The sequence below is a fragment of the Mus caroli genome, unplaced genomic scaffold, assembly GCF_978045245.1.
Source record: "Mus caroli unplaced genomic scaffold, Mus_caroli_1 scaffold_7, whole genome shotgun sequence".
In the NCBI taxonomy this organism is placed as follows: domain Eukaryota; kingdom Metazoa; phylum Chordata; class Mammalia; order Rodentia; family Muridae; genus Mus; species Mus caroli.
In genome coordinates, this window is record NW_028227262.1 from 127,507,079 (window position 1) to 127,526,358 (window position 19,280).

The window sequence follows — 19,280 nt, forward strand, 5'->3', positions numbered from 1 at the left end:
ATAATTATACTCAACGGTGACCATTATTACATTTCTCTAAGGCAAGAGATTTCAGTCTTCTCATTTTAATCACTGGATTGTTGAACCTGATCTGCTATGAGAACCTGGAGATAACTTCAACAGGGAATGAAAGTTCTAAAGCTCGCAAATCTCTGGGGAGCTGACTAAATGTCAAAGACAATACAGACTCTTTGGGAATTTGTATCTGTTCTTTGTGTATCTATACTGATGTATAAGGCAGTCTTGGATGATTCAAGTAGAGGTTAAGTATAAAAGGTAGCTTTACATTGTAGCATTTAAAACAATTTCTAAGCACCCAGGGAAAAAAACCTCTTTTGACAATTTGAGGGAATAAAGCCAACATTATAAGCTTTTGCAATCAAAGTGAATGTTAATGTGAGGAGATATTCTAAGAAGTCCTCACATACATGACTATTTGTATTTTTAATTACAAGAGAGTTTCTTATAGTCACTGTCTCCTGACACAGAAGGAAATAAAGGATAAGGGAACATTGCTGAAGCTATTCCCAACAGTGACTGGAAGGGACATAAAGGAGTGTCATGTCCCTTAGTCTTTCATCTCCCTGGGAGGCTTAGGTCTAATTCTGTTTTCCTGGCAGTAGAAAAATCAAATGCTCTCTTAATTCTATCCATATTAAAGAACGGCAAAACTTTAAGTGCATCCCCTTTGCCAGCTACTGGAGGCATCAATCTCTCACCTGCCTGTCCCCTCACGGTTACCTCTCATTCGAGTGGAAGTGAAGATGGGAAAGCATTCTCTAAAAGCAAGCCAAATGAAGCACAGTATAGATTTATAAAATTAGATTATTATTTTTTTATTCAGAATAAAGCCATGCCTTTCTCACGTCCAAATAAATGTGCCTGCTGTATCTAGCTCCAGGATGATGGATGGCTCATAACACAAGCCCCGTCTAATCTTGCAGATGCTTCAGTAATCCAAAGGTATGGATCACAAGGTGAAATGGTACTGGAATGTTTAATTTTAAACATTACTTTGTAATAGAGTCACATCTTCGTTTGGAACTGCTGGACGTCTTTTTTTATTTGTTACAGAGTCTGATGACCACCAGAACCATTATGGTTTCAGTGCTTGAAAGTCATTTATTTTCCAGACCATGAATTTTTGGGCATACTTCTTTTTGTTGTTGTTGTTGTTGCTCGCTTTAATGTAGGCAAAGCCTTTTGAAATCAATCTTTCAGACTTAAGATTTTTTTTTTGATTGCGCAATTCAGATTTGTGGCTCTCTTACCATTCCAGTGGATGTAGCTGTGCCTTTTTATTCATGAGCCAAAATTGTTCAAATACATTTAAAAGGGACCAGTACTGGGACAGGACTGAGCCAGGAGTTGACATATCATAAAATTCACCCATCAGAGACCGAATCCCAGGAACACTGGACGGGAAGAGCTGAGAAGAAATATTCAAAGAAAACATTAGCAGAACAAAAAAGATGAGTTGAAACTCTGAAAAGTAATTCAAAATGTAGTATTACGGATACTGATTATATTTAGTTGGATATTGTTTGGCCAAGCAATTATTTATTAAAACCCTGCTGGTCACGAGCTGGGAGGGTAATACCGATGCAATGAAAGCATGAAGACCCCAGTTAGATCTCCAGACACCAGAAGAAAGCCAAGTATGACGTCATTCAACATCCAGCAAAGGAAGTAGAGACTCATGGACCCCATCAGTCACTGAATGGCCAGCCCAGACTACTTGATGAGTCCTGAGCCAATGAGAGACGATCTTAGAAAATGAGGCAGATAGCACATGCGGAATGACAGCGGGGGTTCTCTTCTGATCGCCATTCTTACTGGTATACGCTTGTACACACATACACACACACATGCACACACACAGACACAAAGACACACACACGAGAGAGAGAGAGAGAGAGAGAGAGAGAGAGAGAGAGAGAGAGAGAGAGAGAGAGAGAGAGAGAGACTCTATTGGATCTATTGGTCACCGTTATAATTTAAACTTTGGTACTTTTTTGAGGCTTTTAAAGGTTGCTTTTTAAATGCATTATAAAAGTAGTTGATGATCGTATTTCCCAGTGGAGTCACTTTTTCCCCCCTTCTTTTTCAGTGACTATAAATGGATCTCTCCTTTCCAGCAATCAAACCCTGAAAATGGTGTGGTAATAGAGGAAGTCAGGCAGTGGGGGAAATAGAGAAATCCTTTTGTGCTACAAGCAAAGTATGCCAGGCTGAGAACTACGAATCCCACAAAAAGAGGAAACTGGTTATCTTGCCTCTACTCTGAGTCAAGAAACTGAGGGTTTCCCTTGTTCCTTTGCTTCTCCTGTTTCAGCAGAGGCCGATTGCATTACAGTATCACGAGTGAAAAGTTCCTACAGGTGAGTGGGTACCTAAACCATTGAACTAGACTGTTATTTAATACATGTAAACCAATTAAGATAATAAGTATATTGGTAACATTGTCTTAGGTTCATAAGGTTTACTCTCAGTCCTCTATACTATGGGGCTGAGTTGTACACAGTATGTCAGTGTTTTGTTGGTTAGCTTGGTCTTCTGGTTAAAATTCACATAAGTAACCTATGTATACAGGCTGAAAGAGCTACAAGGAATCTTTGAACCTTGCATCACATTGGTACCTCAACAATTAATTTGAAATACTATTTGAACATAGTTTTATACAAAGACATATCAAGTAAAATATAAATCATTTTCTGTAGTCTACATTAGTGGCAGAAATGAAAGAAAACGCATTAGACATGGACAGTCATGTGTAATTACCGAAGCTTTGATATTGACCAATAAATTGATATCCCAAAAATACCAGGGTGAGCAAAGCATGCCCTTTTAAGGATTGAAACTTGCAAGAGCTGCTATGAGGATACTATTAACATATATTCTATTATTGGACCCCTGTGATTTTGTTACTACCAATTAAGATTAGGCTGTTTTAAAAAGTCTTATTATAATAGATTATGTTTAATTTTCCTCAAAAGAGTAATTGAAAAGTAACAAATATTGGCTGCTTGTACACGCCCCAAAGCTAAGAATGAAAGTCCTTGGAAATATAGCAACATCTTCCCCAGAGACCTGTGACACCCTGGCAGCTACTGTGATGTCATATCCGTTACTTCTGGTAAAGTCCATGTTATTAGCAAACTCTTAAAGCAAGGCATAGACATCTCCCCCAAAGGACGGAAATAGCTTACAAAAGCGTTGTAAAGAAATATCTGTGTGTGGTTTGAAGGGGAAAATTGGACAGTTTATGGCTAATCTATTAATATCATAATGTCAGTCACCAAGTGGAAAGAAATGTCACTTTTGTTTTACCAGTTGGAATTGTCCCAAACGCCCAAGTTCCTTTACAAAAGTCCTAATTGAGTGAATTTCCTCGAATGACAGGCACTGATTTAATTCCTTTTGATAGTTTCCGTCCTAGAAAGGGTAGAAAAAAAAAAAAGCATTAAGTGACTTGGAACCAGTCAACCCATCTTTCCTCACTCCTTAATAGATCAAACTCTGTAACAGCTAAGCTTATTAAAGTTATAGAATTCACAGAAATGATATGTTATCACAACACTATCCAAAGATTTAAAAAAAAAAAAAACTTGATAAAACTAACTGTCTGAGCTAAGCCAACAGTACCTTGGTAGTAAGGGGGGGGGGTAGGGGCTGTGAGTTCAGGAGACAGGATGTGTGGGACCACAGTTTAGGAATGCAAGGTTCCCCTTGGGCCTACTGAGCGCTCTAGAGGTGAAAATATCTCAGAGCATCTGTGCAGGAAGCCCCAGTGCTGATCACTGCCGGCAGAGGGTTTCATAGACTTGCAAGTGCACCTCCCAGCCCAGGTTTCCACACAAGTATTTGCCTCCTAGTGTGACCCTGAGATGGAGTGATGCTCTGGGAAGAGGCGTGTATGACAGACACTATCAGTACCTTTGTGAGAATTTTTACATTCTCTTCTTCCAAATTCTCCAAATATGGGGTTCAAAAAAAAAAAGACATGGAGGAATATACTATGGTAACCTGTACAGATTTTTTTTTTAGTGTATAACCATTGTGCTAGCCTACCATTAAAAAAAATCCACACTCCTCTGAAACACTCCACCCTGGTTGTCAGCATCTAGCTTACAGTGCTAACAGTCATGAATATTTAAACAAATTAATGTTTTAGATCAGTTCCCCTGAAGTCATCCTGGAGTACCCTGGCATCCTAGATTGCCTTTAAAGAGTTCTAAGAGCCTCTGTGAAGTGTCCTAAAGTGTATAAACATACCATTGTTTCAAAGTATCCATGAACATTCCTCAACATCTGTGAGCTTTTTTACATAATTTTCTTCATAACCGTTTACAGGCCCACTGAGTCAATATAAAACAATGTTGCTCCTTAGACCAGAAAAAAAAAAATCCAGAAGCTCACAATAATAGGTAATAATTACAAATTAGTTTCAAGTAAAGTATTAAATCACACAATAAAAATAACGGGTGACTGCGAAACCGCTTGTCAGTGTGCAAGTGTGAGCTTACCACGAATGCACCTGCTGGGTCACGCCTCCGCAACATCTCAGAAACCATGGACAGTGAAGACGTATTGGAGAAGAGGAAGTCGAAAGTATCCCTTAAAAGAATTCTTTCCGCATTTTGGTCCTCCGCGCTGAAATTCTCATCATCGTGAAAATGTAAATGTTCATGTACCTTTGAAGGAAGAGAGGAGGGAGGGGAGCCAGTACAGTGAAAGGAGCCCTTAAGGCCTGGCTTATTTCAGGTTGGATTGTGGACCAGAGCTGCCATCTAGTGGTCTTCTGGAAGCTAACAGTTTTGTAAACGTGAGGACTGTTGCTGATGAAGGAAGATGCCAATCTTTTAAGGTAGCTTGAGTCATTTCAACAGTGCGTTCATTTATCTTGAAACGCTTTATAGCTCACGTATATTTCTCCACGGAAGATAAGACATGACATCCTTCCCCAAACACGCGTTTTTAAAAGTTTAATGTCTACTATTACATTTTAAAAGTGAATGGCCACTTAAAGATTCTGTAAGATTGAAAATTTTATAGAAGAATCTTAAAGCTGCAAATATTATAGTTTGGGAAAAAAGTAAATATTGGTGGAGTTGAACTCTGGTTACCCATTATATTATTTTCTTTCCTGTACCTTCCCACTTTATAGCTCAATAGACAGCTTTTAAAAAATAAGTTAATGGAATCAATTTTTAAAATCTTTACCACTGAAGGCTGCTTAGAAGAAAAATATGCTGAGATCTGAAAAAAAATATGCTGTGATCTTAAAGAGTTATACCTCAAAGAAAACTAAAAAGAAAAACCCTCGCATTTATAGGTACATATACCAGAAAAACATTTTAAAAATACACAGGACTTTCTATGCCTTTAAATTAAATTTTAAAACTAATTTGTTTATTTATATTGCTAGGATAAAACCTACAACCTAGTGTTTTCCAGGCAAGAATTCTGCCAGTGAGCAGTCTGTCTAGTCCCCACAGATTTCTTAATTAAAATGGAGGCCAAGGACAGAGTTATCTTTTCACAGCACCACGAAAGTCCCTGAGTCACCTGTTTGCTATTATCGATATGTCTTGCTTTTCTCCACGAACACGTATTTGACTTAATACCATCTTTGTTCATGAATTTGGGGAACTACAGGGAACTTGGTGTCTGTCCTGGTGTGTTATTAGAGTTCACAGATTCCCCACTTGTTAGGAGCCAGGGCCGCGTCAGCCTGTACTGACTGCAACGCTAGTTATTATTTAACCAACTGGTAGCGGTAAATGAAAACACACTCTCACCCCCCAATACACACCCTTCATCCTGCTCACTCACCTGGAGCACCACAGGATATCCCGAATCTCCATAACCAACATCAAAGGTTAAAAGCTGAAAACACTGTATACATCTGGAAGGGAAAGAACAAAGTAACGGGACATCAGAGTCTTTTAGCTACACTTACTCTGCTATTGTAATATTGTTAATAATTGATACTATTAAATTTCAATAAGTTAAAAGGTCAGTGGCATGCATAATAGGGAATTACATGAAAGGGATTGTGGGGTTGAATCTCCGTGGTTCAGTAAAGAAAATGCAAATAGGCCTCCATTTTGCATGATACACCACAGTAGCTAATGATGTTATTCCATGAGAACCCTGATATGGTCATTTTTAACACTGACGAGTGCAGAAAGTGTGGGAAGGAGTACCTCTCTCTTTTTGGAAAACTAGAGTTAACATTTCCTTAGAATAAAGCAAATAAGCTACAGTCAAAGAAGCTGAGGTCTGAGAACAGAGGTGACCACATTTTCCTATCAAAAGCTTTTGTTTCTTCCTCAGCATCTGAAATCATTAGGGCATTTGAGAACAAAATGCATTACATCTAGGCAAAGTTATATGCAGCCAATACTTAGTTTATTTGCTGAAAATACTTTAAAGTTGTCTACAATTCCAAATTAATTTTAGGATCCAAGCACAAGCTTGTAGACCCAGCACTTAGGAAGTGGAGACAGGAGAATCATAAGTCCAAGGCTAGTGTATGTCGCAAAGTGAGATTGCTGAAAAAAAAATGATTATGACTATGATGATGATGATGATAATAATATGATAAACCCTGAATTTTATTTCTTCTCACTATTTGGATACAAAAATGGCATGTACCAAACTCTGAAGTCTTAGAATCTGTAAATTAGGCCATGTATGTTTAAAAGATCATATTATAATGTGGTGACATACAATTTTCCAAGTACTATTTACTTTCCATAATTAAGTTTTTCACTAATAAATTTTAGAGTCTTCCTCCCTTCTTCCCTCCTTCCCTCAATCCCTGCCTGCCTGTCTCTGTCTCTGTCTCTGTCTCTGTCTCTGTCTCTGACTCTGTCTTTCTCTGTCTCTTGCTCACCTATTGAAGGTCTTTGGTCCCAGAGTAGATGCGTCACTAAACACCTCAGCTACCAACAGGAGCTTGCTAATGGCTTCCTTCATGCTGTCCAGTGCTTGCAGAGGTGAACTGGTCCTCAGGAATGTCTCAAAAAACATCTGCAGCTGGGGGGAAAAAAAAAACCAAAAAATTGACATGGCAAAATAAATTTCTATCTGCCTATTGTTTCTAAGGTCAGTGATAGGAAGTGATCCTTTAGGTTAGGTCTCCATGTCAAAACAAACAAACAAACAAACCAAACCAAAACAAACAAACAAAAAAAAACAAGAAAAAATCCCTTTAAATAGAAAAATGTGAGAATCTAAGATTTAAACATTTTTCATTTAAGTCACAAAGAAAAAGAGAAAGGTTCAAATACCTTACAACTTAGCTTAGCATTCTCTTTCCATTTTTCTTATAGTATGGAATCATTGGAAGGAGAGTGCACCTAAAGTAGTGTCAGGGTCGCAATCTGAGCTCTGTGGCTTGACTTGTAGCTCTGTTAGTCAGGAGAGTGGACTTCTGACTCTCTCCTCAAATTTGTGTTTCCTTGCTTTACAATGAGGCTAATACCCACTCACAAGAGAGCTGTGTGCCCAACACAGAAAAAAATATTGGAAAACCAGTATAAACGATAAAACTATTTGGTTTTTAATGACCAATTTTCTGACTATATCAGAATAAAAATATCTTTCAAAGTTGTTTCCCTTTATCTCATTTTTTTTTCTGGGGGCAACCTGAACAGCCAGAGAACAACCTGGGAGAATCACAGGACTGGGATAATGTTTTAATCCAAGATTTCCTGTGATGGACAAGATAAGGTGGTATTAAGGAGGAGGAGAAACTCAAGTGTCTATGTCTTCTTGTCTACAATACTGTTAGCCTCACAAACAGCCATCCTTATTTCCTTAAATATTATGAGTCATCAGACAAAACTACCTTTTGAAGATGCTTAGCATTACATTTCATGTCAATATTTTTCAAAAATATAAACCAAGTCTTACTGAGTCACAGACTTTCTCTAGATAAACATGGGCTTTCAAAGATAAAGAACAAAAAATATTTTTTGAGAAAACATGCAGCAGGTATTTGATGAATGCTTTTGGAAGAAGAGGCTAAACCTGTCAGAGCTGCAGAGGCTCACACACGGAAAACATCCGTCGTGATGATCATGAAGGACAAAGGTTGGCAGAAATAATCAGTGGAAAATAGTAGCCATATCTTTAAAATGTGCCAGGGAAATTCCCCAACATAAACAACAAAATCATAAACTTTTACAAGCCAAAACCAGAAATCTAATGAGACCAGACGTTAAGACCCTATGAACATATCATCGACATCTGGCAACTGAGGTATTTTTCTGTTTTACTTAGGAAAATGAATGTAGTAATTGTATAATTAAAAGAAAACAAATTAATGCTAACAGTAAAATCGTTAACATCCGTGAGTCAAATTAGAATAACATTGCATGATTCTAAATAAAAGCAATATAAATTTCACTCTATTCACCATAGTATATAGAAGGGGTTGCTAATGACATTTGTGCATTCCTTTCCACATAAATGTCACCCGAGTGTCACTCAGTTTAAGGTTAATGATGTATCAATGTTGAAAAGTTCTGCGTAGCAAATGTGGTGTACAAGACTAAGTGTCAAATCACGGCCTCCATATGGGAGACCAGCAAATTAGTATCTTGGGATTGTATTTACTCCCGTAGTGTGAAGGTGATCGTCTCTCCATTAATAACCAGAATAGCCAGCAGTGGACAGAGAGTCTACTCAGTTAATCCATTAGCACTTTGGTAAGATTTCCATCTTGTAGGAAGCCTGCATTCTGTGACCTGGGGACACATTTCACGGCACTGTGGTTACACCCCAACTCTGGCTCTGTGCCACATGGACACTGCATGGGATTAATAGCAGTTCCTGTTCTTCATACTTATTTAACTTACTCAGCACAATGTCAACAAACATCACATGTCATAAATAAAAGGAGGGACACCTGGTATATAGTGTGTGTGTGTGTGTGTGTGTGTGTGTGTGTGTGTGTGTGAGAGAGAGAGAGAGAGAGAGAGAGAGAGAGAGAGAGATCTGCAGCAAGTCTCCCAGAGAGAGAATAATACATTTATTATTCCCCATGAATCACTTAGACTAAATGAACAACTAATTCCTGTTTCTGTTTTCACTGTGAACGACTAAGCTAATGATATTTCCTTTGTCATATTATCTGGGATCTGTGCATCTTCATGTACTCAGATGCACAATAACACATGCTTGATGACCTCGCAGAACGCATCCAATCAGAGGCAATTTGATATCAGTACCTGAAAAACATTCCACTCGGGACATGTCATCTTTCCCCTACCAATCCAAGAAGGAGCAACTTAACATTACCTTGCTGCTCATTCGAAACATGGAGACACACCCTAAATACTAAGCAAGCTCTTCTGTCCTTTTAGAATGATGGATAATGCTCTCCCCACTTTTTTTGAGTGCTAGGGGTTGCAACTGTGCATCTTCAGTAAGTTCATCATGACACTGCAACATCCTACCCACAGTCAACATCTCTAAGTTAAATAAATAAGACAGTGTAACTTCTCAAGGAAATTAGGGCCTTGAACAAAAACTCAACTCTTTAAAAAAATGGGTGTGATGGTGTATACATTTGATCCCACAACTCATGTGGCAAAAAGTAGGCAGATGATATTGAAGATCCCTTGACTTGCATGGTTCATTTACTGCTGTGGACAGCCCTGTATTTGATGCTAATTCTGCTTCCCCACGAGGGGCTGCCTGGGATGAGGAGTGAATCAGGTGGCCTCTTGTGAACCTTCTGCCCATTTTAACTTGTAAAATAAAGGCTAGAGCCAGTGATTGGGAAGTGGAAGGGAAGGTGGAGCTGATAGGTTTTGGGGGAGAAGGAGGACAGGGGCAGGGAGGTGTGTGTGTGTGGGGGGGGGGGAGAAAGGGCAACAGAGGAGGAAGTGGAAGGAAAATGGAGCAGAAGCACGTGGCCTGGAGAAACCACAAGTTATAAGGAATCCCATAGCTGGGGAATGTAGTAGTGTGTGGTAGATCTCCCTGATCTAGGCACAGGGCCTGTATTCATATTAATTGAGTTGTGTTTTTTTTTTTTTTTTTTTAACACGGGCTTATTTGGGTTGGAGATTTTACCGCAACATTTTACAGCCAATCTAGGGTACACAGTAAGACCCTTTCTCTGAAAACTCCAATCAAAACAGGCAAGGACAACCACAGAATGAGTAAAGCTACTCACGATGTTACTCTGTCTTACAGACTACTCATTTTCCTGTCTGTGCAACACCACCACCCAAATTTAGTGCTAAGTAAATGGATAGAAAAATGACCTTGTGAGATCGCAGTTGTAAGGATGGGCAGCTTAAACAGCATTGCTCATTTGTAGGTATAAAAAAAAAATCAGTAAGATGTGTTAGCATTTACAACGTAAATTCATTCAAGCAATGGAGACACGAATAAGTGAACCCCAATTATGAATTGAAGGTGGAAGGAAGGGAGAGACTGAGAATGCGCCAAAGTATTTAGAGGTAACCTTTTACTATGAATTTGAGATCTTAAAATACTTTGAAAGTGTCCTGACTCTTCACCTGATTTGAGTACCTCATCACCATCTCAATATTTCTACTCCCTCATGAGAGACTGGACAAATTATTCTCAACGTATTGATTGGCTCTTGATTGATGCATGCTACTTATTCTGATTCAGACCTGTTGACCTTTTTGTCTCTTCTTCTCTCTAGACTGAGATATTTTAGGCTGGGTGTTACCTCTTTTACTTTTGACATCCCAGTATCTGAGGCAGGATCAGGGTTTAGTAAGGTTACTGAAGGAAGAATCCTAAATATGGCTTTATAGAAGCATTGGAGGAATTGTTTACAACAGCTTGCAGATAGTGTAGTTTTAAAACAATGTATTAGGCTAGGGATATAGCTCCTTGGCAGAACCTAAGACGCTGGGCTTAGTCCTGTACCGCAGATACATTATCTACATGGCATTTGTTTCTTGTGTGTGCCTTACTAGAATGAAACGATATGCATTTTCTTCACAGTGACTTTTAATAAAGCTTTTGAAAAACAGAAGTTTATGGCTATTTGAGTTTTTAAGATAAGAAAATTTAATCCTAGAGCTAGAGAAAAAGATGGAAGATTAACCAATATTAGTTTTTCTTTAAGAAAAGTCCTTGACTAACTAGGAACCTTCAACAGAATACTAATATATTTTGATCTGGGCTTGTGTGCCATAGTATTGTACCTAATAAATCAAGTTCCCCATGGTTTCTTTTGGTGTTATGGTGAATGAAAGAAAGACATTTTTGCCCTCTCTGATTGAAGAGTACTAGAAATTTAAGTATTAGTATTTACATTAACTATGTAAAAAAGTAAACAATACTGCCAATTACTGGGGAAATACACATTAACACTACAGCAAGGTAAGCCCTCATACCGGTTAGGATGATTATTATCTGAGAATTATCTTAAAAAATACCTAGAGTTATAGATACATAAAGAAATTATGATCCACAAACTCCATAGAGAATATAAAGAAGTGATTTCTCAAAAGAAAAAAAAAAAAGAGTAGATTTATCATTGGCCCAGCATTGTCTATCAGAAGACATGAGGTCAGATCACAGAGAAATAATTGCACACACATGCTCATAGTACCAATAGCTTCAGTAGCTCAAAAATGGAAGCAACCAAGTAGATTTGGATAAATGAAGGGCTATAAATAAATACTCTATGGAGACATTACCTAACATTAAATGGGGGAAAATTCTGTAACATGCTACAATGTGGATGAACCTTGATGACATTATCTAAGGGAGAACTCATCTCAGAAACCACAGATCCTCTTTCTCGGTATGGGGTGTCTAGAGAAGTCAGCTGTGGAGGGACACCAAAGTCCTAGCAGAGGCTGAGGGGGAGGGAGAATGGGAAGTTGTTAGTAATGAGTAGTATAGGATTTCAGTGGTGCCCAGAGGGCTGGAGATGTGCAATAGTATACATCTTGTTCATGTTATCGAACTGGACACATAAAAGGGTTAATATAGCATACATTATGTTTACTGTGCAAATTAACACAGTTGAAGAGAAATTCAAGCCTCTTGGCCATTTTCTATCCTGTCTTGACAACAGGTAGTTTCTGTCACCAAGGTCCAAAAGAATGTTGCTTGAGTTTAATAGTCAGGACTTTTCAAAATGAAACAAGAAAAAAACCGAACCTCATTCATTCTTCCCTTGCTCCTTTGACTAGTTCCTGCAAACAGTAAAATACCATCTGTCTCCACTTTAGGTCCTCATGGACTCTGCCCTTTCTATGAGCAGGTTTACCCTGGGCTTTGCTGTTATTTGGCCAGGGTGTGAAATAGTACACAGAAAGCTTGCATGTTGAAAAGAACAATCCAGAGACAACAGGCCACCTTCCTAGTCAGAGCACAGGTGTCCTCCCGGCCTGAGAGGCTTCTGCCACAGGTTCCGCGGGAGCCAGCTTGGTTCTGGGACTCCTCTGAGGGCAGTCTGCACAGGTGAGAGTGTGGAATACAGAGGACAGCAGTCTCTGGGACAGGCGAGAGCCACAGAGCCTCTGAGACGGCGCCATTTTCGGCTCCAGACAACCGGCCACCTTCCTGGTCAGAGCACAGGTGTCCTCCCGGCCCGAGAGGCTACTGCCTCAGGTTCTGTGGGAGCCACCTTGGTTCTCGTACTCCTCAGAAAGTAGTCTACACAGGTGAGAGTGTGGACTACTGAAACAACGGCTTCTGTGACAGGCCAAAGTAACACAGCTTCTGGGAAAGATCCAGTTTTGGGCCTTCATCTTCGGCCAGGAGGAGGTCCAAACACCAGATAACTGTGCACCTTCCCTGAAAGAGGAAACCTTGCCTGCAGAGACTGCTCTGACCACTGAAACTCAGAGGAGAGAGCTAGTCTCCCAGGTCTGCTCATAGAGGGTAACAAAATCACTAGAGGAACAATCTCTAAACAGAGACAACTATAACAACTAACTCCAGAGATTACCAGATGGCGAAAGGTAAACGTAAGAATCTTATTAACAGAAATCAGGACCACTCACCATCATCAGAACCCAGCACTCCCACTTTGCCCAGTCCAGGGCACCCCAACACACCTGAAAAGCTAGACCTGGATTTAAAAGCATATCTCATGATGATAGTAGAGGACATCAAGATGGACTTAAATAACTCACTTAAAGAAATACAGGAGAACACTGCTAAACAAGTAGAAGACATTAAAGAGGAAACACAAAAATCCCTCAAAGAATTGCAGGAAAACACAACCAAACAGGTGATGGAATTGAATAAAACCATCCAAGACCTAAAAAGGGAAGTAAACACAATAAAGAAAACCCAAAGTGAGGCAACACTGGAGATAGAAACCCTAGGAAAGAAATCTGGAACCATAGATGCGAGCATCAGCAACAGAATACAAGAGATGGAAGAGAGAATCTCAGGTGCAGAAGATTCCATAGAGAACATAGGCACAACAACCAAAGAAAATGGAAAATGCAAAAAGATCCTAACTCAAAACATCCAGGAAATCCAGGACACAATGAGAAAACCAAACCTACGGATAATAGGAGTGGATGAGAATGAAGATTTTCAACTCAAAGGACCAGCAAACATCTTCAACAAAATTATAGAAGAAAACTTCCCAAATCTAAAGAAAGAAATGCCCATGAACATACAAGAAGCCTACAGAACTCCAAATAGACGGGACCAGAAAAGAAATTCCTCCCGACACATAATAATCAGAACAACAAATGCACTAAATAAAGATAGAATACTAAAAGCAGTAAGGGAAAAAGGTCAAGTAACATATAAAGGCAAGCCTATCAGAATTACACCAGATTTTTCACCAGAGACTATGAAAGCCAGTAGAGCCTGGACAGATGTTATACAGACACTAAGAGAACACAAATTCCAGCCCAGGCTACTATACCTGGCCAAACTCTCAATTACCATAGATGGAGAAACCAAAGTATTCCAGGACAAAACCAAATTCACCCATTATCTCTCCACGAATCCAGCCCTTCAAAGGATAATAACAGAAAAAAAACCAATACAAGGACAGGAAACACGCCCTAGAAAAAACAAGAATGTAATCCCTCAACAAACCTAAAAGAAGACAGCCACAAGAACAGAATGCCAACTTTAACAACAAAAATAACAGGAAGGAACAATTACTTTTCCTTAATATCTCTTAATATCAATGGACTCAACTCCCCGATAAAAAGACACAGACTAACAAACTGGCTACACAAAAAAGACCCAACATTTTGCTGCTTACAGGAAACTCATGTCATAGAAAAAGATAGACACTACCTCAGAATGAAAGGCTGGAAAACAATTTTCCAAGCAAATGGTAGGAAGAAACAAGCTGGAGTAGCCATTCTAATATCTGATAAGATTGACTTCCAACCCAAAGTCATCAAAAAAGACAAGGAAGGGCACTTCATACTTATCAAAGGTAAAATCCTCCAAGAGGAACTATCAATTCTGAATATCTATGCTCCAAATACAAAGGCAGCCACATTCATTAAAGAAACTTTAGTAAAGCTCAAAGCACACACTGCACCTCACACAATAATAGTGGGAGACTTCAACACACCACTTTCACCAATGGACAGATCATGGAAACAGAAACTAAACAGGGACACAGTGAAACTAACAGAAGTGATGAAACAAATGGACTTAACAGATATCTACAGAACATTTTATCCTAAAACAAAAGGATATACCTTCTTCTTAGCACCCCATGGTACCTTCTCCAAAATTGACCACATAATTGGTCACAAAGCAGGCCTCAACAGATACAAAAATATTGAAATTGTCCCATGCATCCTATCAGATCACCATGGACTAAGGCTGATCTTCAATAACAAAATAAATAATAGAAAGCCAACCTTCACGTGGAAACTGAACAACACTCTTCTCAATGATAACTTGGTCAAGGAAGGAATAAAGAAAGAAATTAAGGACCTTTTGGAGTTTAATGAAAATGAAGCCACAACATACCCAAACTTATGGGACACAATGAAAGCATTTCTAAGAGGAAAACTCATAGCTCTGAGTGCCTCCAAAAAGAAACTAGAGAGAGCACACATTAGCAGCTTCACAACACACCTAAAAGCTCTAGAACAAAAGGAAGCAAATTCACCCAAGAGGAGTAGACGGCAGGAAATAATCAAACTCAGGGGTGAAATCAACCAAGTGGAAACAAGAAGAACTATTCAAAAAATCAACCAATCAAGGAGCTGGTTCTTTGAGAAAATCAACAAGATTGATAAACCCTTAGCCAGACTCACTAGAGGGCACAGGGAAAGCATCCTAATTAACAAAATCAGAAATGAAAAGGGAAACATAACAACAGATCCTGAAGAAATCCAAAACACCATCAGATCCTTCTACAAAAGGCTATACTCAACAAAACTGGAAAACCTGGATGAAATGGACAAGTTTCTAGACAGATACCAGGTACCAAAGCTAAATCAAGATCAGGTTAATGATCTAAACAGTCCTATATCCCCTAAAGAAATAGAAGCAGTCATTAATAGCCTCCCAACCAAAAAAAGCCCAGGACCAGATGGGTTTAGTGCAGAGTTCTATCAGACCTTCAAAGAAGACCTAATTCCAGTTCTTCACAAACTATTCCACAAAATAGAAACAGAAGGTACTCTACCCAACTCATTCTATGAAGCCACAATTACTCTGATACCTAAACCACAGAAAGATCCAACAAAGATAGAGAACTTCAGACCAATTTCCCTTATGAATATCGATGCAAAAATCCTCAATAAAGTTCTTGCTAACCGAATCCAAGAACACATCAAAACAATCATCCATCCTGACCAAGTAGGTTTCATCCCCGTGATGCAAGGACGGTTCAATATACGGAAATCCATCAACGTAATCCAGTATATAAACAAACTCAAAGACAAAAACCACATGATCATCTCGTTAGATGCTGAGAAAGCATTTGACAAAATCCAGCACCCATTCATGATAAAAGTCTTGGAAAGATCAGGAATTCAAGGCCCATACCTAAACATGATAAAAGCAATCTACAGCAAACCAGTAGCCAACATCAAAGTAAATGGTGAGAAGCTTGAAGCAATCCCTCTAAAATCAGGGACTAGACAAGGCTGTCCACTTTCTCCATACCTATTCAACATTGTACTTGAAGTCCTAGCCAGAGCAATTCGACAACAAAAGGAGATCAAAGGGATACAAATTGGAAAAGATGAAGTCAAAATATCACTTTTTGCAGATGATATGATAGTATATATAAGTGACCCTAAAAATTCCACCAGAGACCTCCTAAGCCTGATAAACAGCTTCAATGAAGTAGCTGGATATAAAATTAACTCAAACAAGTCAATGGCCTTTCTCTACACAAAGGATAAACAGGCTGAGAAAGAAATTAGGGAAACAACACCCTTCTCAATAGACACAAATAATATAAAATACCTTGGCGTGACTCTAACTAAGGAAGTGAAAGATCTGTATGATAAGAACTTCAAGTCTCTGAAGAAAGAAATTAAAGAAGATCTCAGAAGATGGAAAGATCTCCCATGCTCATGGATTGGCAGGATCAACATTGTAAAAATGGCTATCTTGCCAAAAGCAATCTACAGATTCAATGCAATCCCCATCAAAATTCCAACTCAATTCTTCAACGAATTAGAAAGGGCAATCAGCAGATTCATCTGGAATAACAAAAAAACCTTGGACAGCAAAACTCTTCTCAAGGATAAAAGAACCTCTGGTGGAATCACCATGCCTGACCTAAAGCTCTACTACAGAGCAATTGTGATAAAAACTGCATGGTATTGGTATAGTGACAGACAAGTAGACCAATGGAACAAAATTGAAGACCCAGAGATGAACCCACACACCTATGGTCACTTGATCTTTGACAAGGGAGCTAAAACCATCCAGTGGAAAAAAGACAGCATTTTCAACAAATGGTGCTGGCACAACTGGCGGTTATCATGTAGAAAAATGCGAATTGATCCATTTCTATCTCCTTGTACTAAGGTCAAATCTAAGTGGATTAAGGAACTCCACATAAAACCAGAGACACTGAAACTTATAGAGGAGAAAGTAGGGAAAAGCCTCGAAGATATGGGTACAAGGGGAAAATTCCTGAATAGAACAGCAATGGCTTGTGCTGTAAGATCGAGAATCGATAAATGGGACCTCATAAAATTGCAAAGCTTCTGCAAGGCAAAAACCACCGTCAATAAGACAAAAAGGCCACCAACAGATTGGGAAAGGATCTTTACCTATCCCAAATCGGATAGGGGACTAATATCCAATATATATAAAGAACTCAAGAAGGTGGACTCCAGAAAATCAAATAACCCCATTAAAAAATGGGGCTCAGAACTGAACAAAGAATTCTCACCTGAGGAATACCAAATGGCTGAGAAGCACCTGAAAAAATGTTCAACATCCTTAATCATCAGGGAAATGCAAATCAAAACAACCCTGAGATTCCACCTCACACCAGTCAGAATGGCTAAGATCAAAAATTCAGGTGACAGCAGATGCTGGCAAGGATGTGGAGAAAAAGGAACACTCCTCCATTGTTGGTGGGATTGCAAGCGTGTACAACCACTCTGGAAATCAGTCTGGCGGTTCCTCAGAAAATTGGACATAGTTCTATCAGAGGATCCAGCAATACCTCTCCTGGGCATATATCCAGAAGATGTCCCAACCGGTAAGAAGGACACATGCTCCACTATGTTCATAGCAACCTTATTTATAATAGCCAGAAGGTGGAAAGAACCCAGATGCCCCTCAACAGAGGAATGGATTCAGAATATGTGGTACATTTACACAATGGAGTACTACTCAGCTATTAAAAAGAATGAATTTATGAAATTCCTAGGCAAATGGATGGACCTGGAGGGCATCATCCTGAGTGAGGTAACCCAATCACAAAGGAACTCGCACAATATGTACTCACTGATAAGTGGATATTAGCCCAGAAACTTAGGATACCCAAGATATAAGATACAATTTGCTAAACGCATGAAATTCAAGAAGAACGAAGACCAAAGTGTGGACACTTTTCCCCTTCTTAGAAATGGGAACAAAACACCCATGGAAGGAGTTACAGAGACAAAATTAGGATCTGTGACGAAAGGATAGACCATCTAGTGATTGCCATATGCAGGGATCCATCCCATAATCAACTTCCAAATGCTGACACCATTGCATACACTAGCAAGATTTTGCTGAAAGGACCCAGATATGCCTGTCTCTTGTGAGACTATGCTGGGGCCTAGCAAACACAGAAGTGGATGGTCCCAGTCAGCTATTGGATGGATCACACGGCCCCCAATGGAGGAGCTAGAGAAATTACCCAAGGAGCTAAAGAGAACTGCAACCCTATAGGTGGAAAAACAATATGAACTAACCAGTACCCTGGAGCTCTTGTCTCTAGCTGCATATGTATCAAAAGATGGCCTAGTCGGCCATCACTGCAAAGAGAGGCTCATTGGACTTGCAAACTTTATATGCCCCAGTACAGGGGAACCCCAGGACCAAAAAGGGGGAGTGGGTGGGTAGGGGATTGGGGGGGTGGTTATGGGAGACTTTTGGGATAGCATTGAAAATGTAAACGAGGAAAATACCTAATAAAAAAATAAATTTAAAAAAAAAAAAGAAAAGAACAATCCAGAAGAGAAAACAAATGACGTAACACGAGGTTTAAAGCATGAGGGTTTCAGGTATTCATTGACACTCAAAAGGAAAAAAAAAAAAAAAGAGGAAACAAAAACCACATAAGGTTCACACTCAACTCTTTGTCTAAGTGAAAGTGGGAATAAGATGTATTTGGCATAATTTTTAATGCAGATGGAATTTAAGTTTATTGCTCTTGCTGGACATGATTATTTTGTCTTTTTGAGGCTCATCAAACATCTCTGACTTTCATCCAACCAGTTTGTTCTGCAGAATCCTGAAAAATGTATCTAAACTAATTCAAGTCGTTCAGAAATTTACAGTGATATATTTCATATACAAATAGTTTTGATTATTTTATAATTCTCAATTAAAAATATGCCTATACATTGAAATTTTTTGAAATTTCAGTGATCATATGGTTTTAAGCCATAGGAATAAAAGTGAAAACAAAAATCCCAAACATAAATTCCAGAGAGTTCTGAGGTAGGCATCTGTTCTAAAAAGTAAAATCACATTAAAAATACACCTTTCGGATTAATATGGTTTTTTTAATTGAATTAACTCATGTCCACCTAAAAGAACATTTCTTATTATTAAAACAGTGTACATTCAGGATCAGT

General features: G+C 38.9%; 1 protein-coding gene across 2 annotated transcripts in view; it reads right to left on the reverse strand.

The window, feature by feature from the left end:
• Positions 1-19,280, reverse strand: part of Cped1 (cadherin like and PC-esterase domain containing 1) — a 262,923-nt gene that overhangs the window by 118,067 nt on the left and 125,576 nt on the right. For both annotated transcript variants that reach the window (XM_021164697.3, XM_029478163.2), the window contains exons 7-11: positions 6,902-7,044; positions 5,836-5,908; positions 4,527-4,694; positions 3,331-3,435; positions 1,272-1,429 (exon numbers count right to left, since the gene is read on the reverse strand). In XM_021164697.3, coding sequence (XP_021020356.1) covers positions 1,272-1,429; positions 3,331-3,435; positions 4,527-4,694; positions 5,836-5,908; positions 6,902-7,044 — 647 coding nt within the window. The remainder of the gene's footprint in view (positions 1-1,271; positions 1,430-3,330; positions 3,436-4,526; positions 4,695-5,835; positions 5,909-6,901; positions 7,045-19,280) is intronic.